This window comes from Hyperolius riggenbachi, chromosome 5 (assembly GCF_040937935.1).
Source record: "Hyperolius riggenbachi isolate aHypRig1 chromosome 5, aHypRig1.pri, whole genome shotgun sequence".
In the NCBI taxonomy this organism is placed as follows: Eukaryota; Metazoa; Chordata; class Amphibia; order Anura; family Hyperoliidae; genus Hyperolius; species Hyperolius riggenbachi.
In genome coordinates this window covers 373,413,380-373,434,987 of record NC_090650.1, presented here as the reverse complement: position 1 = coordinate 373,434,987, position 21,608 = coordinate 373,413,380, and the positions used below count along the sequence as shown (strand labels likewise).

At 47.0% G+C, this 21,608-nt stretch overlaps 1 protein-coding gene across 1 annotated transcript in view; it reads right to left on the bottom strand.

Moving 5' to 3' along the window:
* Positions 1–20,405, bottom strand: part of LOC137519432 (solute carrier family 7 member 13-like) — a 32,104-nt gene extending 11,699 nt beyond the window's left edge. Inside the window, exon 1 of the mRNA XM_068238385.1 lies at positions 19,676–20,405. Within this exon, the coding sequence (XP_068094486.1) occupies positions 19,676–20,405 (730 nt within the window). The remainder of the gene's footprint in view (positions 1–19,675) is intronic.
* Positions 20,406–21,608: the final 1,203 nt, after the last annotated feature.

Sequence of the window (21,608 nt, the reverse complement as noted above, 5' to 3'; positions counted from 1 at the left end):
ACATGCGTCCGTTCCAACATGCGCTATTTTTTGGTCCGGCTGGTCCGGCTGACGTATCCGGACCGGAGCCGGAATGTTGCATCCGGCCAATGGAAACCAATGAGAACCGGAGAGCGCACAACACACTGGCTATAAAAACCGGATGTTATACCACACTTCCTATGCTGACTCTATGGTATGGTGGCCATTTTGGATGGGGAGCACATGGCACCAGCGTTCACAGAGTGGAGCAGCAGTGACTTCATGCTGGAGCTCTTTGGCAGCAACATGTCTGACGATATGTCTGATAACGAGGGGGTGAGGCCCTACACATCAGAAGACCTCATCCTACAGGTGCAGCAGGTACCAGCCCTGTGGGACAAGGGGGATGCGGACCACAGCAACATCAAAAAATGCAGAGGCCTGTGGAAAAAAATTGCCAAGCTGTATGTGGAGGACTTTGAGCACTTGAGCAAGAGACAGCAAGGCACAGAGGGTATGTTGACTAGAACTTTTTGGGGGGGCTTGTGGTTAGCTTGTGATGTATTCCACTTTTGCTATGGATTTGTGTCACCCACGTGTTGCCCACCCACCCGTGGCCCACCCACCTGTTCCCCACCCACCTGTACCCCACCTGTGATGTATCCCACCCACCTGTGATGTATCCCACCCACCTGTACCCCACCTGTGATGTATCCCACCCACCTGTGATGTATCCCACCCACCTGTGATGTATCCCACCCACCTGTGATGTATCCCACCCACCTGTACCCCACCTGTGATGTATCCCACCCACCTGTGATGTATCCCACCCACCTGTACCCCACCTGTGATGTATCCCACCCACCTGTACCCCACCTGTGATGTATCCCACCCACCTGTGATGTATCCCACCCACCTGTGATGTATCCCACCCACCTGTACCCCACCTGTGATGTATCCCACCCACCTGTGATGTATCCCACCCACCTGTGGTGTATCCCACCCACCTGTGATGTATCCCACCCACCTGTACCCCACCTGTGATGTATCCCACCCACCTGTGATGTATCCCACCCACCTGTACCCCACCTGTGATGTATCCCACCCACCTGTACCCCACCTGTGATGTATCCCACCCACCTGCGATGTATCCCACCCACCTGTGATGTATCCCACCCACCTGTACCCCACCTGTGATGTATCCCACCCACCTGCGATGTATCCCACCCACCTGTGATGTATCCCACCCACCTGTACCCCACCTGTGATGTATCCCACCCACCTGTGATGTATCCCACCCACCTGTGATGTATCCCACCCACCTGTACCCCACCTGTGATGTATCCCACCCACCTGTGATGTCTCCCACCCACCTGTGATGTCTCCCACCCACCTGTGATGTCTCCCACCCACCTGCGATGTACCCCACCTGTGCACATAAAACATACACAATGACCAATTATTAAACATCAATTTATTGTAAAAAATTAAGACATTTAAAATCACTTAAAAACTTGAAACTCCAAAATAAACACATTTCAACAAAACATATTAAAAACCAAACATTCACCCTCGTCCTGGTGGTGTGGTAAAATAAAGTCTCAGTTGGTCCCTGTTCCGCAGTGACACTACCCTTGGCCTGGTTGCATACCTCCGCAGGGGCATTAGTGGAAGCACATTCGGGGGTTCCGGAGTCTCTCTTTCCTCCTGCCGCACAAAGTTGTGGAGGATGCATGCTGCCTTCACCACGACAACTGCGTTGCCCGGTTTCAGCAGCATGGGCGTGTGGAACACCCTCCACTTTGACACCAGGATCCCAAATGTGCACTCCACCATTCTCCTTGCACGGCTCAACCGAGCATTGAAGTGTAGCTGGCTGGCATCAAGTCCCCTGTCTGGGTACGGACGCATTACATGGTCGGACAGGGCGAAGGCCTCGTCCCCCACAAACACATAGGGGTAGGCCGGTGCCCTTGTCCCAGGCCAGGGTCTGTCACGGGGGAGACGCAGTCTGCCTTCCTCCATCAGCCGGCAAAGGGTCGTACGCTGGAAAATTCCAGAGTCATTGGAACTACCGTACGACCCCACGTCCACGTACACAAACTTGTAGTCCGCATCTGCCACTGCCATTAGAACAATGCTGAAGTATTTTTTATAGTTGAAATAATGGCTGCCACTCCCCACGGGTTTCTGAATCCGGATGTGTTTCCCATCCAGTGCGCCAACACAATTAGGAAACTTGCACTCGGTCCAGAAGCCCTGGGCGATCTCCTCCCATTTCGTGGTGTCCGGCACAGGCATGTATCTGGCCCTCAGTCGCGTCCAAAGGATCCTCGAAGTCCTCACGACGATGCCTGCCACCGTGCTCTTCCCAATACGAAATGTGACATGTAGCGATGTATATGTTTGTCCAGTTGCGATGTACCTACAAGAGAAATAATCGAAATCAATTTTTCATGTCGTTACAGGAGAAAGGTTCAAGACAAGGTGGCGCAATATACGTGATGCATACGTGAAATGGCTACGGAAGAAAAAACTTGCCGAACGAAGTGGCAGTGGCGGGGGAAAGCGACAAAAAGACTACCAATTTGCCAAGCAATTGTCTTTCATCAATGCAAGCCTGGAACCTAGACTGTAAGTACCACTACTGTGGGCAGGAACTGAGAGCTCATTTTAGCAGACAACTACCATGACTTCGGCCATGTATTGCTATAAACTGGCCTCAATTCCCATGGCTAGCGAACTTTTCTCACAAGCTTTATCAAATGTTTGGTAGAAACGGTTGATAAAGTGTTTGCTATTGTTTGCTAGCTCTGTGAATTGACGCCACATGCTGTTTGGCACACCAATAAATATTGTTTTTATCTACAGGACTGAAGACAATTTGGAGCAAGAGGAACCGACCCAGGAGGCACGGTTCAGCAGTGAGGAGAGCTTGGTGGATGATGACGTCGCCGATGTAACCTATTTCCCCGAGGAGAGGAGTAGGAGGAGGGAGTCCTTAGCTATCCCAGCTCTCTCCTTTGACGATGACTTGGGAGAAGAGAGCTTGGATGTTGAGGTTGCAGGACCGAGTGTGGAAGAAGCTGCACCTCCACAATCGACCGCTATGGAAGCTCCAGGGGAACAAGAACAAAGTGAGGAGCACCGAGAGACTGCAGCACAACCAGCGCGCAGGGCAACCCCGACACAGGCCAGAGGACGGGAAGATGCTGCCACACCACCAGTGAGGACCACCCCACCAGTGAGGCGTCGAGGTACCCTCCCCCCAACAAGGAGAGAGACAGAGTCCGAGATGTCCGGGGCTGTCTCCGGACTTCTCGGGATTCTTCAGAGCCACCAAACTCTCATAACCCGGCAGTTGCAAGATGAGGACAGCGGCCATATCATGGAGCAGTACAAGTCCCACATCACTTCACTGCAATGTGAGCTCGACGCTGTACATGGTCACTACAGGGACGAGCTTAAAATGATGCATGAGATGCACAGAGGAGAAATCGACCAACTGCGTGCGCAGCATCATCAGTCGGTGGGCCAGCTGCAGAACATGATGCAGCAAATGCATCAACAAAGCAAGGAACTACTGAAATTGCAGGCACACCCGTGTTTTCACACTGTGATGTCTCTAATACCATATTTGGAAAAGGTGCCTTCCCAAAACATGATGGCGTGCCATTCCACTTTGCTGGAGGTGATCAAACAACACATGGACACGCCATTATTGCAACCACCAATTTTTAGACCCCCACAACCAACAGCGGTGCCTACCTGGCAATCATCACAGATGTACACCGGCTACAGAGGCAGTCAATATGGGCCACCGCTGTCAGGGTCCAGCTCATCCACGACCAGCACCCAAGAGAGTCCAGATTTCCAGGCAGCAACTCCCACCTTTTCTAGTAGTGGTGCCGATACAATTTGAAAAAAAAAGTCAAATTGTTCCTGGACATGCTCCTCTGAATACCTCCGATCCTCGGAGGAAGGATACCATCACAGGGCTTTTTAGCCCAACCTTTTCCCTGCCCCATCTCCTTCAACCAAGGTTCAGAGGTGTTCAGATGACCATGTCAGGGAACTTTTGTTTTTGCTGGACTTGAACTTTAGGGCCTGGTGTCCCCGAAAGACACTACCTGGGTCACAACCTTGTGCCTGTTGCACTGCACCTGTAGTCCTGCACCTGTGCCTTTGATTCCTCTTGTTCCTTACTTTGTTGTTCCTAATCACTTGCACAAGACCCTTGGAGCCATGGGTGAAGGACACCTTCACTGGTCGGTGAGAGGCCTAGCCTTTTCACTGACCTGTGTCCTTCATCCATGGCTCAGAGGGTCCTGTGCCAGTGGTTAGGTTTTTAAAACACTTCAATTTTAGGGCCTGGTGTCCCCGAAAGACACTACCTGGGTCACAACCTTGTGCCTGTTGCACTGCACCTGTAGTCATGCACCTCTGCCATCGGTTCCTCTTGCTCCTCACTTTGTTCTTGTTCCTAACCACTTGCACAAGACCCTTTGAACCATGGATGAAGGACACCTTGACTGGTCGGTGAGAGGCCTAGCCTTTTCACTGACCTGTGTCCTTCATCCATGGCTCAGAGGGTCCTGTGCCAGTGGTTAGGTTTTAGAAGCACTAATAATTTAGGGCCTGGTGTCCCCGAAAGACACTACCTGTAGTCCTGCTCCTCTGCCATCGGTTCCTCTTGCTCCTCACTTTGTTATTGTTCCTAATCACTTGAACAAGACCCTTGAAACCATGGATGAAGGACACCTACACTGGTCGGTGAGAGGCCTAGCCTTTTCACTGACCTGTGTCCTTCATCCATGGCTCAGAGGGTCATGTGCCAGTGGTTAGGTTTTTGAAGCACTTCAATTTACTAGGGCCTGGTGTCCCCAAAAGACACTACCTGTAGTCCTGCTCCTCTGCCATCGGTTCCTCTTGCTCCTCACTTTGTTCTTGTTCCTAATCACTTGAACAAGACCCTTGAAACCATGGATGAAGGACACCTACACTGGTCGGTGAGAGGCCTAGCCTTTTCACTGACCTGTGTCCTTCATCCATGGCTCAGAGGGTCATGTGCCAGTGGTTAGGTTTTTGAAGCACTTCAATTTATTAGGGCCTGGTGTCCCCGAAAGACACTACCTGGGTCACAACCTTGTGCCTGTTGCACTGCACCTGTAGTCCTGCTCCTCTGCCATCGGTTCCTCTTGCTCCTCACTTTGTTCTTGTTCCTAATCACTTGCACAAGACCCTTGAAACCATGGATGAAGGACACCTACACTGGTCGGTGAGAGGCCTAGCCTTTTCACTGACCTGTGTCCTTCATCCATGGCTCAGAGGGTCCTGTGCCAGTGGTTAGGTTTTAGAAGCACTAATAATTTAGGGCCTGGTGTCCCCGAAAGACACTACCTGTAGTCCTGCTCCTCTGCCATCGGTTCCTCTTGCTCCTCACTTTGTTCTTGTTCCTAATCACTTGCACAAGACCCTTGGAGCCATGGATGAAGGACACCTACACTGGTCGGTGAGAGGCCTAGCCTTTTCACTGACCTGTGTCCTTCATCCATGGCTCAGAGGGTCCTGTGCCAGTGGTTAGGTTTTTGAAGCACTTTAATATTAGGGACTGGTGTCCCCGAAAGACACTTGGGCAGCTATGCCCTGCAACTCTTCCAGCACAAAGTTGGTGGTTGGTGTTCCTTAAAACTGACCGGGCTATACCATAGATATGTTATTTTTTGTCTTCCATGTTGGAAGAATGTTTCCATGTTGGAAAGTGGTTGTTTTTGCAATAAAAAAATTTGTTTTTACATACCTCAGTGTGATGAGTAGTTGTTCTTGTGGTGTGACTGCTCTCCTGAACGTGGTATCCTTCTTCCTAAGGTCATCCTTCACCATCTCCAAAAGGGTATCAAACCTGTCAGGAGATGGAAAGGAAGAAGCTGTAAAGTATGTTGTGGGACAAGGTGTTGGGTGGAGGATGGGGGAGGTGTGTTTACAGAGGTTTGGGAGTGTTGTGGAGGGTGGGGGTGTAGTGTATAGCTAGGTATACAGGGGTGTGGGGGTCAGGGTGGTGTGTTTAGCTAGGTATACAGGGATGAGGTGTTGTGGGGGTGAGGGTGGGGTGTTTAGGGATGGTGGGGGTTGGTGTATTTAGGCCTAGATACTTACAGGGGAATAGACATGCGAGTGTAGCTGTAGAACTTCTGTGGGTGTCGTCTGAGGTCCCGGTAGAGGGCCTGGAACTCTCCCTTCCTCTGCCTCCTGGCTAGTAGAGGGTGCACCCACCATCTCCTGCAAGGAGCACGCCTTCTCCCCACATAGTAGTAGGTAAACAACAGGAAGGAGAGAATTCCCAGGTAATAAGCGTAAAAAATGACTGGATCCATGGTCCCAACTGCTGTCTCTGTATCCAAGGATGGTCTCCACACGTCCAGCTGTCTCCAACAATGACCCAAGAGCTTCTGCTGACCTCCCAGAACCCCAGGTATTTATACAGGTTGTTATCTCTTTAAGAATCCGGATCCGGACCGCAACCGTGTTCATACCGCACGGAAACCGTATGCAACCGGACCGGATCCGGACAGGAACCGTACGGTTCAGGTCCGATCCGGCTCCGGTGCGGTCCGGACATCCGGTGCGGTTTTCGCAAAGCCGCAAGTGTGAACGGGGCCTAACCCTAAGACCCCCCTGGTGGTGCCTAACCCTAACCACCCCCCTAGTGGTGTATATTGTACTGTAACCACACCTATCCCTACTCTCAAACAGAACCCTCCCTGTACCTATCCCTAACCCCTAGACCCCCTTGGTGGTACCTAACCCTAACCACCCCTGCTGGTGGTGCCTAACCCTAAGACCCCCCTGGTGGTGCCTAACCCTAAGACCCCCCTGGTGGTGCCTAATCCTAAGACCTCCATGGTGGTGCCTTACCCTTAATCTCCCCTGGTGGTGCCTAACCCTCTCCATCCCCCTGGTCGTGCCTAACCATCCCCACTGCACAAACACCCTTACACACATATAAACAAGAAGTTTTGAATCAGGATGATACCATTTATTGGCTAACTTAGAGATGGATAAACAGTGAGCTTTCGACTTATAAAAAGCCTTCGTCGGACTGGTTCCTGACCAGAACTGAAAAACACAGCTTATATACACTGACATACAGAGGAGAAACATTCTTTAGCAAACATAAATGTTTAATCCTTAAAATACTTCACTATAAATAACATGAAATAGATAGCCTTACAATCACGTATGCATTAAAAATCTTAAAATAACGGTAATATTAAAAGAGATATATTAGAAAACTATAATCAACGCATTATAAGTGTAAAAAACAAAGTTAATACCAAAAGCGATGTATTTCCAATAGAACAAGGTTGAAAACGATATTTAAGCATTATACGTATCAAAACGAATTTTAAATGATAAAATAAGTGTAAACAAAAATTTACTTGTTACAGCCCTGAAAGCGAAATTTAAAAATGGAAAAATAAGTAAAAGCTCCTATAAGCGAAATTTAAAAATGAAAAAATAAATAAACCACAAAGTTAAAACAAACTTGTAAATTATATTTGTAATAAACCTTATTCTGTAAACGAAAACCTTTGTTAACACGATCCCTGCAACCGCTATTTCTCGGGCGCCCTTATTTCCTGTCGGGCACCCAATAGCCGATATTTTGCATTGCAGTCTATGGCGGCACCCTTTTTGTCCACTAGCCACATGCGCCCTTTTTTACGGCCTTGAATGGGAGGTGAAAGTTGCTCGGATTCATAAGGTGAAACGACACTGTAGGCTGAAGTGGTTAAAATAAGCTTGTCTTCAGATGTTAGTGGCTGGATAGTGTAATGGTTAAGGGCACTGCCTCTGACACAGGAGACCTGGGTTCGAATTCTGCCTGTTCAGTAAACTGTGCCTATTTCAGTAAGACGTTTCTTGGGCAAGACTCCCTAACACTGCTACTGCCTACTGAGTGCGCTCTAATGGCTGCCTCGCAATCGCTTTGAGTCAGGAAAAAGGCGCTATACAAATACTGGAATTATTATCATAGCAATTATACATACCTGCCATACTGTTTAGGTAGTTCCATCCTCCATATGCGTACAGACCTTGGTAGAAAGCCTCTGCAATTTGGGCTGCATTTGGGACGTCTGAAGTGAATGCATCTTGAAAGGGTTTAGTAGCCTCTGAATTAGTTCCCAACTCAAAAACGCCAAAAACAATAATAAGGAGCAATGCCGTCATTTTGAGAACCATGAATATCTTCTGCACCCAAGCAGCCATGTTGATACTCTTACAATTTATGACGCACAGTACCAAAAGAACTGCAGCAGCTAAAGATTTTTTCAGCAAATCGGGAGGAGAGCAACCAGCGTAAAATGGGCGACTGATGTATTCAGAAAAACCCAGAGCTCTTGTGGCCATGGAAGCTGGTACTATAAACAGGACGGAAGTCCAGATGGTGATGAAAGCTGGTAGAGCTCCAAGTCCTCTCTTTATGTGGTAGTACTCACCACCAGAGAATGGCAGTGCTGCACCCAGCTCTCCATAGCATAGGCTGAACAGGATGCTTGCCACTCCACAAGCTGCCCAGATGCACAGTGCTACTCCAATATTGAGCTGAGAGAGCTCTAGCACGGCTTTGGGAGAGACAAATATTCCGGCACCTACAATACTGCCCACCAGAAAGCTCACACTGTCAAAAAAGCCCAAACATCGTTTCAAACACACTTTTCCATCTGTTTGGAGGGAGACCTCTGGCTTTGGCATTCTGCTATTGCTCTTGCTACCAGTGTCAGGTGCTGCTTCATTTATGGCTTTTAAAAATGCAAGGCTGCTTATTTATTAACTGCCTCAATCCAATGCCTTTACTGGAGTTTAAATATTTTGGTCAATTTTCAGTCTGTATTTTCAGACACGGTGTGAAGTATACTAATGAGTCACACCAAAGATTATTCAGTTACTTCTTCAGTTTAAAGCAATGAGCAGGAAAAACAGGAGCTCTTCACCACACAAGCAGAAGACTCAAGTAGCAATCAGCTGCCAGAAGATCTAATTTCCACATATGGTACAATGAAAATTCCAAAATATTCCTCAGCACTTCCCTGCCCTCCAGTCCACCCAGAATCTCAGACTACCTGCTGCCACCTGGTGAAAAGGGAGACACAGACTCACAGGTATCAGTGCCATGTCACATGGGCAAGAGCAAGTTGTGCGTTTAGTGGATGCTAAATGCTTTTCTGCAATCAAGCAGAAAAGTGTTTGGCATCAGTTCCCATCGTTGCATTGCGTTTTGAGTCCTATTGGGGGACACAGAACTACCAAACGCTACCGCCACTAGATGGTACATGCAATGTATCAGGAAACTCTATCGACCATGGCATTCACCCAATTGCTGGAAATCTATGGTAAATGCATTGGGCTTGATTCATTAAGCTTCGCTGCTAAAGCAGGGCAGCTTAATATGCAGGAGTGTGCGCTATGCACTCTTTACTTAGCATCGCTCCCTGCCATGTAAGGAGAGTCGGTTTGGTTGTTATGTGGAATTCTGGAAAATTTTGTCTACTTGTGTGTCCGCAACTATGAAGACTCTTTGATATGAAGAAATAAAAAAGACAAATATTTGTTCATTTAAAGCCCCATTTTTTGCTGTGTTGGTTAAAATTGACATGTAAGGAGAGTGCCTTCCCTTAATTACGTGAGCTGCTTCCGTAGCAACGCACGTAACTATAAATGTGGCTGGTCCTGTGAAGTATTGCTACTGCGATACTTCACTACCAGCCTCTACTATGTCAATTAACTAATTTTCATAGTAGCAGCCACTATTGAAGTATCGCGGTAACGATACTTCACAGGACTGGCCGCATTTAAAGTTACACATGTTGCTATGTAAGCAGCGCACGTAACTAAGGGAAGGCACACTCCTTACATGGCAGGGAGCGCTGCTATGTAAGCAGTGCAAAGCACACGTTCCTGCTTTAGCATTCAAGCCCATTGAGATGAACACTGCCATTCATCTCAATGCGGGGCGCGTTGGATTCCAGTGTTTAATGACGAGGATGGATGCCATTGCCGACTGTCGTTGGTCTCAATCAGCCCTTAAAATGTTCCAGCAATAGAAACTTGCATACAGGATCCTTTTGCATAAAATCGCATAACAATATATTGCACAGCCAAAGTGCTATGTGCAGATTACAGAACAACATGCCCACTGTTCAACCTGTGAGTCTGTGTCTCTCTGTGCACTGCATGGCGTGGGTACAAATGTACAAATAGGACCAGTTCAACGGCGCATTCGCGCGTTTATCACATGCAAGACCAGGTTCGTGGTATATGCCCTGTGGTGCCCCTGCGGCAGGTTCTACATTGGAGAGACCACCCGATCCCTAGGAGAAAGATTCCGAGAGCATTACAATTCTATAAGCTCCGGGAAGGGATCACCAAGAGTAGTGGAGCATATAAGAAACAATCATGAAGGGGACCCTAATGCATTGACTTTTGCAGGTTTACTACAGGTCATGCCCCTCTCCAGAGGGGGAGTCCGGGAAAAGAAACTGAAACGTGAAGAAGTTTTATTAATTTTGAGAACTAATGCAATGGGCCCATTAGGTCTAAATGACTACATTGATCTATCATGCTTTTTGGACCCTTGAATTCAGTAACTTTTGTTCTACTCTGAAACAGTAAATAGATAACTATTATGCCACCAGATGTGTATTTTTACACCTGGTATTAACTATGCCTGAGTTTTACTAGCCGCCCATGACTTTACCTTCCATGTCTTCTTCGCTAATACCCTTCCATAGAATAGGTTGTCTTGGCATTTGACTCCTATGGGTATTTTTTACCACTTTAGGATCGGTGCAAATGGCAACCTCTTCTGTATTGATTTTAAATCACTTTCTTTCTTTAACTGTATTACGTTTTAGCAGTACACTGCTATTTCACTAATAGCACTGTTGCATTTGTTAGCAGTATTTCTGCGGCTGGGACAGCATCCTGCAATGATGGTGTAAGGGCACTGATTCTTTTCCACCTGATTTTTCCCACTTTTCTAGTTACTGAATTCATATCCTTCACCTTTTCTTCTGCACTGCACTTACCCTGAAACCGCATTGGAGATGCTTTCTCTTTTTTCGCCACAAGATGGTGCCAGACAGGCCCAACTTGTGCTTAAGGCGTGATATCGAGGCGTAATATACGCTACACTGACCAATTGATTCAGTGCGTCCTCGCCGCCATGACGTCAGACGCTACTGGCACGCAATGCGTTCCAGTCGCCTTCTGACGCGAGTAGGAAGTGAAGGGGCGGAACGGGCGAGCGGCATGTCACCGCTATGCGCGCAAGTTATATATACCGGCAGCCCGCCCCCCCACAATGCAGCCTCCGTAGATGCGCAGACGTGAGCGAAACGTCCGTCAGGCTTAAGCACCCAGCACCCACCACACCACAACAGGTATTCCACTAGCTACTTGAACTTTGCTTTTTTTGTACCACAGCGCTAACAGCCTGTTTTATTGCATACGCATGTACCACTTATTTATTGGATAATAAATACAGCTTCCAGCAGTGCCGGTTTCCTCCATTTCCTGCCTCCTCTGCCACTATGAACATGCCTTATAACCTGAGCACGCTAGGCTGATAGTGGGAATACCGTTACACCACCGCAAGACACCCGCTCCTGCAGTAGTGCCAACCTGCTTCTTCCCTCCTAGACTGTTATTGCATTACTCTCATTGAGGTTAGAGCACACTGTCATGTCGACCACGTCTGGTCACGATTATGATGTGCGTACAGAGTCAGATGACGACGATACATCAAGTGAAGATGAGCGAGAGGAACTAGCGGTGGTGAGTGGAAGATGTGATGTTACAAGCTTTTTTAAAAATACAGCAGCATCAACGACATCTAACAAAACGGTGGGTGCACGGGTTGCGGAAATCAACTTGGAAAGGTTAAGCGAAAAGGAAGTAAAGCTGTTCTGGACGGTTACCACTCTACAGCAGTATAAAGAAGATAAGATAGTGGCACGAGGCTTTAGGCGCTATGTCGAGCCATCTGAATATCAAGATGACGAAGCGTTTGTTAAAAAATGGAAAAATGCTTACTTACTTCATGCCGCTAATCTGCAAGACATAGTTTTAGAACGAACAAGGGAAGAACATGTTAAAACTGTCAAAGAGATAGAGTCTGTCAAGAGTCAATATCAGAGTATGGTAGAGAGAAAACAATTCTCCAAGACCATCAGGAGGATCGACCGCAGACTCACGGGGATACAGGATACAATCAAGGAGAGGAAATTAAAGAAATTTCAAAGGGATAAAGAGGACCATCTTCTCAAGAGATACTTTTCCTGGCAAAGAGGGGGGAAAGCCAAACCCCCCAAAAAAGGAAAGGGTTACTGGACCACGGACACTGAGTCCAGTGAAGACGAAATTAAAGTTGGCCCAAAAAAACCTGATACACGTGGACAACAGAGTGGCAGTGATCCCCAGACCCCCGCTCGCCCTTTAGGGGGGGCACACGGAGGGGGAGAGGAAAGAATAAAACCAAAAAAGAAAAGCAAGCGTCTATCATGGGAGGACAAGAAGGCCCGCAAACGAAGGAGGAATTAAAAATGGATGGTGAGATACCGCAACCTTTAGAAATATTAAACCTATCCAATCAAGTCCTACCGGAAGGAACGGAATCATTACTCCAAAAGGGTCTTAATTTCTCCCTAGCCACAGATTTCGACTTTGCGAAATTCAAGATTGAGCTTTATAAAAACATCAGACGTTTGAATATCAAATGGCACTTCGCCAAAAGAGAGACGGCAGTAATTCGGGAAGATACTATATGGGGGCACGCCAAAATAAGCCCCTTAGGCTTTAGCCCAAGTATATCATGGGATGACCAGGACTTGGCTAATTTAGAAATCTTAAAAGAACTGGAGCTTGGATTCAGCAGCGCCCAAAGGGATACGGGGGACGGCCAGGGGCCCTCTGTAGGCGACACTGCCACCTTCAGACCATGTAAATCCACAACCCCGTATTCTGTTCAACCAGGATCGTGCCTGGACGTTTTTCAAAAGATGATCGAAAGGGACTTGAAAGCAGAAATGTACCCAAAAGCTGTTAAAAATATATCAAAGAAGGAGGATCAAGCTCTAAAATGGCTGCGCGCAAGAGCCGATTTATTAATTAAAAGGGCAGATAAAGGAGGTACAATCGTAGTGATGACTGCAGAACAATATAAAAGTGAAGCCCTTAGACAATTACATGACAGGAGTACCTATCAGCCTCTAACCGAGGACCCCACCAACCGCCATCTGAATTCCCTAAGATCCCTCCTGAAGAAAGGAGTTGAATTGGGAGTACTTACCTCCACATTAGCCAATGGTTTATTACCCACTTGCCCAACCAAGCCAGTCTGGTATCATATCCCAAAGGTCCACAAGTCCCGGACCAGTCCTCCGGGTCGGCCCATTGTCTCTGGCATTGGGTCGACGACGGAGAGACTGTCCAGATACCTGGACCACATCCTCAGGCCGCTTATGGAGGAAATTCCGTCCCACCTTTCCGACACGGTTGACGTGTTAAGGGGCCTTGAGGACCTTACTTGGAACAAAGGCGATCTTTTGGCGACGATAGACGTTGAAAGCCTTTATAGCCGCATACCCCACGACTTGGGGGTGCAGGCGGTAAGGCTCTTTTTGGACAAGACGGACAAAAATGAGGAGTGGAAGGCATACATCTGTGAATGCCTTATGTTTGTCTTGACGCACAACGCCTTCCTATTTGACAGGAAGTGGTACTGGCAGGTGTCTGGCACCGCCATGGGCACAGCAGTCTCCTGCACCTATGCCAATCTTTTTTTGGCATGGTGGGAAGAGCTGCACATTCACTCCACATGTAACCCGTTTAGGCAACAACTCAGGATGTGGTCCAGGTATGTGGACGACATCCTTGTCTTCTGGTCCGGGACTTGTGAATCCTTTTCCGAATTTTTAGGGTTTATTAATTTGAATAAATGCAACATGCTATTCACGGCCACCATGAGTTATGAGAGGGTGGCCTTCTTAGACCTGGAACTGGAGGTGGAAAACGACAAACTGATGCCAAAGGGCTACAGGAAACCCACCGCATCCAATTCTCTGCTACATAGGTCAAGCTTTCACCCTGAGCATGTAACCAAGGCGATACCCTATGGCCAGTTCCTCAGACTTCGCCAGAACAACGCGAGCGACGTAGAGTTTCGTCGCCAGTCTGAGGAGCTGGGATCTAGGCTTATCGCCAGAGGTTATGAAAAGGAATTAATTCAGGAAGCCTTCAAGAGGGCCTCATCCCAAAGCAGGCAGACCCTCCTCCAAAGAAAAATAACTAAAAAGGAATATGAGAAAAAGAGAAAAATCCCCTTTTCTTTTGAATACACCGCCATGGCGGATGTTATAAAGGAATCGATAATTAACCATTGGGACATTCTGACCAAGGATGCAATTCTCAAACCCCTGGTGGAGGAAGGACCATTATTCTCCTTTAAGAAATGTCCTACTATTGGATCCTTCGTGAGCCGGAGTGAGTTCAATTCCCCTGATGGGAGTGCCTGGCTATGCAGGGGTCAACCGCAGGGCAACCACAGATGTGGCCGATATAAGTCATGTAAGCAGATGGTCGTGGGTACAAATGTACAAATAGGACCAGTTCAACGGCGCATTCGCGCGTTTATCACATGCAAGACCAGGTTCGTGGTATATGCCCTGTGGTGCCCCTGCGGCAGGTTCTACATTGGAGAGACCACCCGATCCCTAGGAGAAAGATTCCGAGAGCATTACAATTCTATAAGCTCCGGGAAGGGATCACCAAGAGTAGTGGAGCATATGAGAAACAATCATGAAGGGGACCCTAATGCATTGACTTTTGCAGGTTTACTACAGGTCATGCCCCTCTCCAGAGCTGGAGTCCGGGAAAAGAAACTGAAACGTGAAGAAGTTTTATTAATTTTGAGAACTAATGCAATGGGCCCATTAGGTCTAAATGACTACACTGATCTATCATGCTTTTTGGACCCTTGAATTCAGTAACTTTTGTTCTACTCTGAAACAGTAAATAGATAACTATTATGCCACCAGATGTGTATTTTTACACCTGGTATTAACTATGCCTGAGTTTTACTAGCCGCCCATGACTTTACCTTCCATGTCTTCTTCGCTAATACCCTTCCATAGAATAGGTTGTCTTGGCATTTGACTCCTATGGGTATTTTTTACCACTTTAGGATCGGTGCAAATGGCAACCTCTTCTGTATTGATTTTAAATCACTTTCTTTCTTTAACTGTATTACGTTTTAGCAGTACACTGCTATTTCACTAATAGCACTGTTGCATTTGTTAGCAGTATTTCTGCGGCTGGGACAGCATCCTGCAATGATGGTGTAAGGGCACTGATTCTTTTCCACCTGATTTTTCCCACTTTTCTAGTTACTGAATTCATATCCTTCACCTTTTCTTCTGCACTGCACTTACCCTGAAACCGCATTGGAGATGCTTTCTCTTTTTTCGCCACAAGATGGTGCCAGACAGGCCCAACTTGTGCTTAAGGCGTGATATCGAGGCGTAATATACGCTACACTGACCAATTGATTCAGTGCGTCCTCGCCGCCATGACGTCAGACGCTACTGGCACGCAATGCGTTCCAGTCGCCTTCTGACGCGAGTAGGAAGTGAAGGGGCGGAACGGGCGAGCGGCATGTCACCGCTATGCGCGCAAGTTATATATACCGGCAGCCCGCCCCCCCACAATGCAGCCTCCGTAGATGCGCAGACGTGAGCGAAACGTCCGTCAGGCTTAAGCACCCAGCACCCACCACACCACAACAGGTATTCCACTAGCTACTTGAACTTTGCTTTTTTTGTACCACAGCGCTAACAGCCTGTTTTATTGCATACGCATGTACCACTTATTTATTGGATAATAAATACAGCTTCCAGCAGTGCCGGTTTCCTCCATTTCCTGCCTCATCTGCCACTATGAACATGCCTTATAACCTGAGCACGCTAGGCTGATAGTGGGAATACCGTTACACCACCGCAAGACACCCGCTCCTGCAGTAGTGCCAACCTGCTTCTTCCCTCCTAGACTGTTGTGACACTCCTTACATGGCAGGGAGCGCTGCTATGTAAGCAGTGCAAAGCACGCGTTCCTGCTTTAGCATTCAAGCCCATTGAGATGAACACTGCCATTCATCTCAATGCGGGGCGCGTTGGATTCCAGTGTTTAATGACGAGGATGGATGCCATTGCCGACTGTCGTTGGTCTCAATCAGCCCTTAAAATGTTGCAGCAATAGAAACTTGCATACAGGATCCTTTTGCATAAAATCGCATAACAATATATTGCACAGCCAAAGTGCTATGTGCAGATTACAGAACAACATGCCCACTGTTCAACCTGTGAGTCTGTGTCTCCCTGTGCACTGCATGGCTGCAGGTAGTCTGAGATTTTGATTGGATAGCAGTGAAGCACTGAGGATTTTTTGGGGAACTTCTTCAGAATAAACTGATACCCCAGATTTGTAGCTAGTTTGTTTGTGGGGCACATTGCCAGGGCCAGAAAAATACAAGACATTTGACCTTTCAGAGAACGCATATTAAAATGCTGCTTTTTTGCACTACATAAAAGCTCTGATGCTCTATAATAGTACAAATCCCACCAAAATGACACCATTTAGTAATCTAGACTCTTTAAGAGGTCCATTCTAAATCAGAATAATGTTTAGTAAGAGAGAAGGATAAAGAAGACCAGCACTAGATGGGGATTGGCAGGCTTTTGGGGGGTAAAGGTGATAACTCACTGTGCCTCCGGTTAAAGTTCAATTATGCAATCAGAAGAGAAGAATCCGGGCACCAGATGAGCTGCAAGATTCACCGTTTTATTTCATCCCACCACAGACAAATACACACACTCAGGCAGGGCCTGACAGCTTTGTGTTACAACTTGCGAAACAGCTGTCAGGCCCTGCCTGAGTGTGTGTATTTGTCTGTGGTGGGATGAAATAAAACGGTGAATCTTGCAGCTCATCTGGTGCCCGGATTCTTCTCTCAGAATAATGTTTATTTTACAAGTACAGGGGTACAAGGAATTGTTTTTTGCACAGACAGCTCAGAGATGAACACACATAGATACATAATTAAATACACTGTTACATATTAGGGAGTACACATGTTACACATTGGCCTCGATTCATAAAAAGCAGTGTGATAAAAAAATCTTGTCGGGAAAATACCACACTCTGTATTTTCCCGGTCTGTGTGCTAATTCATAAAGATTCTTCATAAAGATTTCCCCAGCTGCCCTTGGAGGTCGTTAAATTTTTTCTAGCCGTCTCTGGCCAAATGTAGCAAAACTTACTTAATTTAATGAAATGAAGCTAGCGGCTTCAGTTTTCTCTCCTCCCCCTGCCTCCGCTCCTCCCCAATACTAGCAGCCGGATGGGGGGGGGGGGCATGTGTCCCCCAAAGTCGTTCGTCGTGGCAGGCAATCCTGCCGTTCCTGCAGAGCGGGTGCTGGCAGAAGCGATGTCTGCAGCCTCCCCGCTCTGCTTCCCTGCAGCCACGAACGACTCTGGGGGGACACGAGTGCCCCCCCCCCCCCCCCCCCGCAGCGCCCATAGGAGAGAGAGAGAGAGAGAGAGAGAGAGAGAGAGGCAGGGGGGAGGAGAGATAGTTAAAGCCGGCGGCTTCATCTGTTACATTGCCGCCAGCTTCATTTCATTAAATTAAGTACGTTTTGCTACATTTGGCCAGAGACGGCTAGAAAACACATTAATCTTCACAGGGAAACATTCCATTTCTAACATTGGCCGCAGCGCAGCGGCCAGTTCGCACATTGGCCGGCCAGAACCCGAAGTGGCCGGTTAGAACGCGAAGTGACCACACTTCGGGTTCTGGCCGTAACATATACACAAAATGTACCACTTGTTAACCAGTTTTTCAGTCCAACAATATTTTTGTTAAAAGAACACCGATGGGCTAATAATTGGCCATTACACTATGTGACCAAAGTTGAAATCAACAAAATTTAGGTAAATGTTTACGGGTGTATCCTATACATGAATGAAAATTTAGCAAATTATTATTTTATATAATAAATATTCATGCACTGTGAAACTGCTCTAGAAATAGTACTGGCTGGATAGTGTACTGATTCAGGCTGTGCCTTTGACATGGGAGACCAGGGTTCAAATCCTGGTTTAAGTCAGTAGCTATTCAGTAAGGAGTCCTTGGTCAAGACTCCCTAACACTCCAGGGTGGCCTCTTGCAGCTGTTGAGCGTTTTTAATCTCCCCAATGTGCATTTTCTCCTTTCCCTATAAGTATGCACACTGACTTAACATGCTGATGGGTCACAGGGACAGAAATGCCACTGCCGGGAACCATGGAGAGCAGAAGACATGCTGAGAAAGGAACAAGAAGGAGTGCACTACCTGTAAAGGTGAGCTATTATGCACCTCTGTGCTTACTTTGCATTAACTCACAGGTATCTGGTCTCTGATGGGGCTGCACCCCCTACACTCCCATAGTCACTGATAGGGACTTGGAGGCCTCTAAGGTTCTCTGAGACCCACGGCAATTGCTCAGTTTGCCCTTATGGAAGTCCTAGTACTGTTGGGATATTATTCTGGTAATCCTGAGATGTAAAATAAGTAATAGCCTCTTAGCCACTATCCATTCTATAGCACTTTATTGTTTCATGAGTTTGTTCAAGCTTGACCAGCCGACTAAAGCTCCACATTTACCACCCAGAGCCAGTGGTGGAATTATGGGGAAGCATGGGTGCTCGGCTGAGAAGGGGGCCTGGATATCTTCCTTCTCTCCTCCACTAAGGCCCCCCTCATGTGCTCCCTTGGCTCATCCACCCTCTAAAAGACCCACAGATCAGCCCAGCCTCTTCCACTACTGCACTCCCACTGCAGTCACCTAGGTCTCCTGTGTCTACCTTCCGGTACTTATGGGGACTGCTTAATTAGTTGCATTGCACAGTGATATACAATGGGATTACTGTTACTGGTTGGGACTTTGAGCATTTTCTTGAACTTTGATAATTGTGCTCACTGGCACAGTATAATATAACAAATGACACAGAATTATGGGTTTCTCTGCTAACTGCAACATGGACACCACCAGCTCCATCAATGGCTGCCATCAGAGGTCTTTCTAGGCCCCATGCTAGGAAAACATAATGAAAAATGAAAGGGAGTGAAACAAAAGAGACAAATAGCAAAGTTGGTGGAGAGGGAAAGGAACATTTGGTGCAAGACAGAGGAGAGAAAAAGATGATAGAGTCAACAAAGAGGAGGGGGTAAGAAGCTGGAAGTAAATAAAGGAAAGATGGAGGAGCAAGCAGGAAAATGTCCGAGTAACAGTGACGGCTAAATGGCAAAGCAAAAGAGAAGGACAAAACAAAAAGACAAAAGAAAGGTACAAAAGAAAGGGGAAAGATGGATGAGTAAAAGAGATGCCTATGATGGATAGGTTAGAGAGAGATGAGGTGGGAGAGCTAGAGAGGGGTGAATTGGGAGTAGTACAGAAGGGCTGATGCAAGATTTAGGGGCATATGCAATAAATTGAAACAACACTATACTAATGACTACAGAATTTTGTAGACAACAAAAAGTTAATCATAAACTTCTGTGAATACAAATACATTTATTTTGAAATAACTTCAATAATAGCAGTTATGGAAACCCACCTGCCATGTAGTTTAGATAGTTCCATCCACCATATGCGTACAGACCTTGGTAAAACGCCTCTGCAATTTGGGCTGCATTTGGGACGTCTGCACTAAATGCATCTTGGAAGGGTTTTGAGGCATGTGGATTTGTTCTCAATTCATGGAGACCATAAGCAATAATAAGGAACAATGACATCATTTTAAGAACCATAAATATTTTCTGTACCCAAGTGGACATCTTGATACTTTTACAGTTTATGACCCCCAATGTCAAAAGAACTCCAATAGCTAGAGATTTCTTGAGCAGAACCGGAGGAGAACAGCCCACGTAGAATGGGCGGCTGATGTACTCTGCAAAAGTTAGCGCTCTCGCGGCGTTGGACGCTGGTATTCGGAACAGTATTAAAGTCCAGATGGTGATGAAAGCTGGTAAAGATCCAAGTCCTCTCCTGATGTGGTAGTACTCACCACCGGAGAACGGCAGTGCTGAACCCAGCTCTCCATAGCAGAGACTCATCAGTATGCAGACCACTCCACAAGCTGCCCAGATGCACAGTGCTACTCCAACATTGAGCTGAGAAAACTCTAGCACGGCTTTAGGAGAGACAAATATTCCAGCTCCTATAATGCTGCCCACAAGGAAACTTACACTGTCAAAAAAGCCCAAACACCTTTGCAAATGAACTTTTCCAGCTGCTTGGAGGGAAACATCAGATGCCATCATCTTATTGTTAATTTTGCTACCCATACCAGTTGATGGGAGGGTGACAGCTTAGATTGTAGGGCTAGGAGTCTCAGAGTAATTTATTACTTAAGCAGCAGTCATTAGAAAGTGTATGCTTTCCTATAGACTTAAGAATAGTCTCTGGTAAACACTCATAGGTATCTGTCACTCACAAAAAGTGACCAGACATAATGAAGGTAAATGTGTAAGCGTGTGTGCTACACATTAGTGACATTTTAACAAAGCATTGCATCCTAAATATTCATTGTTACACACAATCATCTATAAGAATGGTGATGTATTTGTGAAGTGTTGGTTTTGGTAAGCATGTCAGGCAATTAAGGAGTCAATATTTTCCCTTGAAATCTGACCACTTTGATCCTTTTTTAAATCTGCTAGGAATCGATGTTGCAAACAATTGTTACAATTGTTGATAGCGCTGGACAGATGATATTGCTCCATCAGTGGATTTCATGCTGAAATCGATTGAAAATCTGTGTACAGTGCGTTGAGGGATTCGATCAGATCCCACTCTGATAAGATAATGATCTATCTGTTGCTAATAACGATTAGTGAATGGCCACTTTAGCCACTTCCATACCAGTAGTCTCTGGCCCCCTAAGGATCATAGGCTTACCAACCCACGCCCCCCCCCCCCCCCCTAGTAACCAGGCTATTTTTTTTACAACTTAGGCCACTGCAGCCTTCAGGGCTCACTGCAGGGCCGTACAACTGTGCACACAAGTGATTCCCTCCCTTTTCTGCCCACCAACAGAGCTCTCTGTTGGTGGACTCTGATCACTCCCAGAATGTTTATTTATTAATTTTTTTTTAACACATTTACATTTTTTTTTTTACTACAAGCCCTTACTCCCTCTCCCCACGAGCCAATCACTGCGACCAGCTGTCATAGGAATCAGCCTATAACAGTCAATCGCGCCTGTTGCTCTGTAGGGGACAGCCGACATGACTGTCCCCAGTACAGCGCTGCCTTAGATTGCAGCACTGTACATTGTAAATAGACAGCATGTGTAGTGGGCTCTCCTCATGCCCACAGCTCCCCCATTCTCCTCCACCCCCCTCCATTAGTATATCTGACCCCCCAAACTTACTTACTGGTTCAGGAGGGTAAGTGTGGACTGCATCCTTGATCCCATGGCCGGGAACGTGATTAAGGATGCAAGTCGTGGGGCAGGTCCTGTGCAGTCCGCACCTATCCTCCCAAAC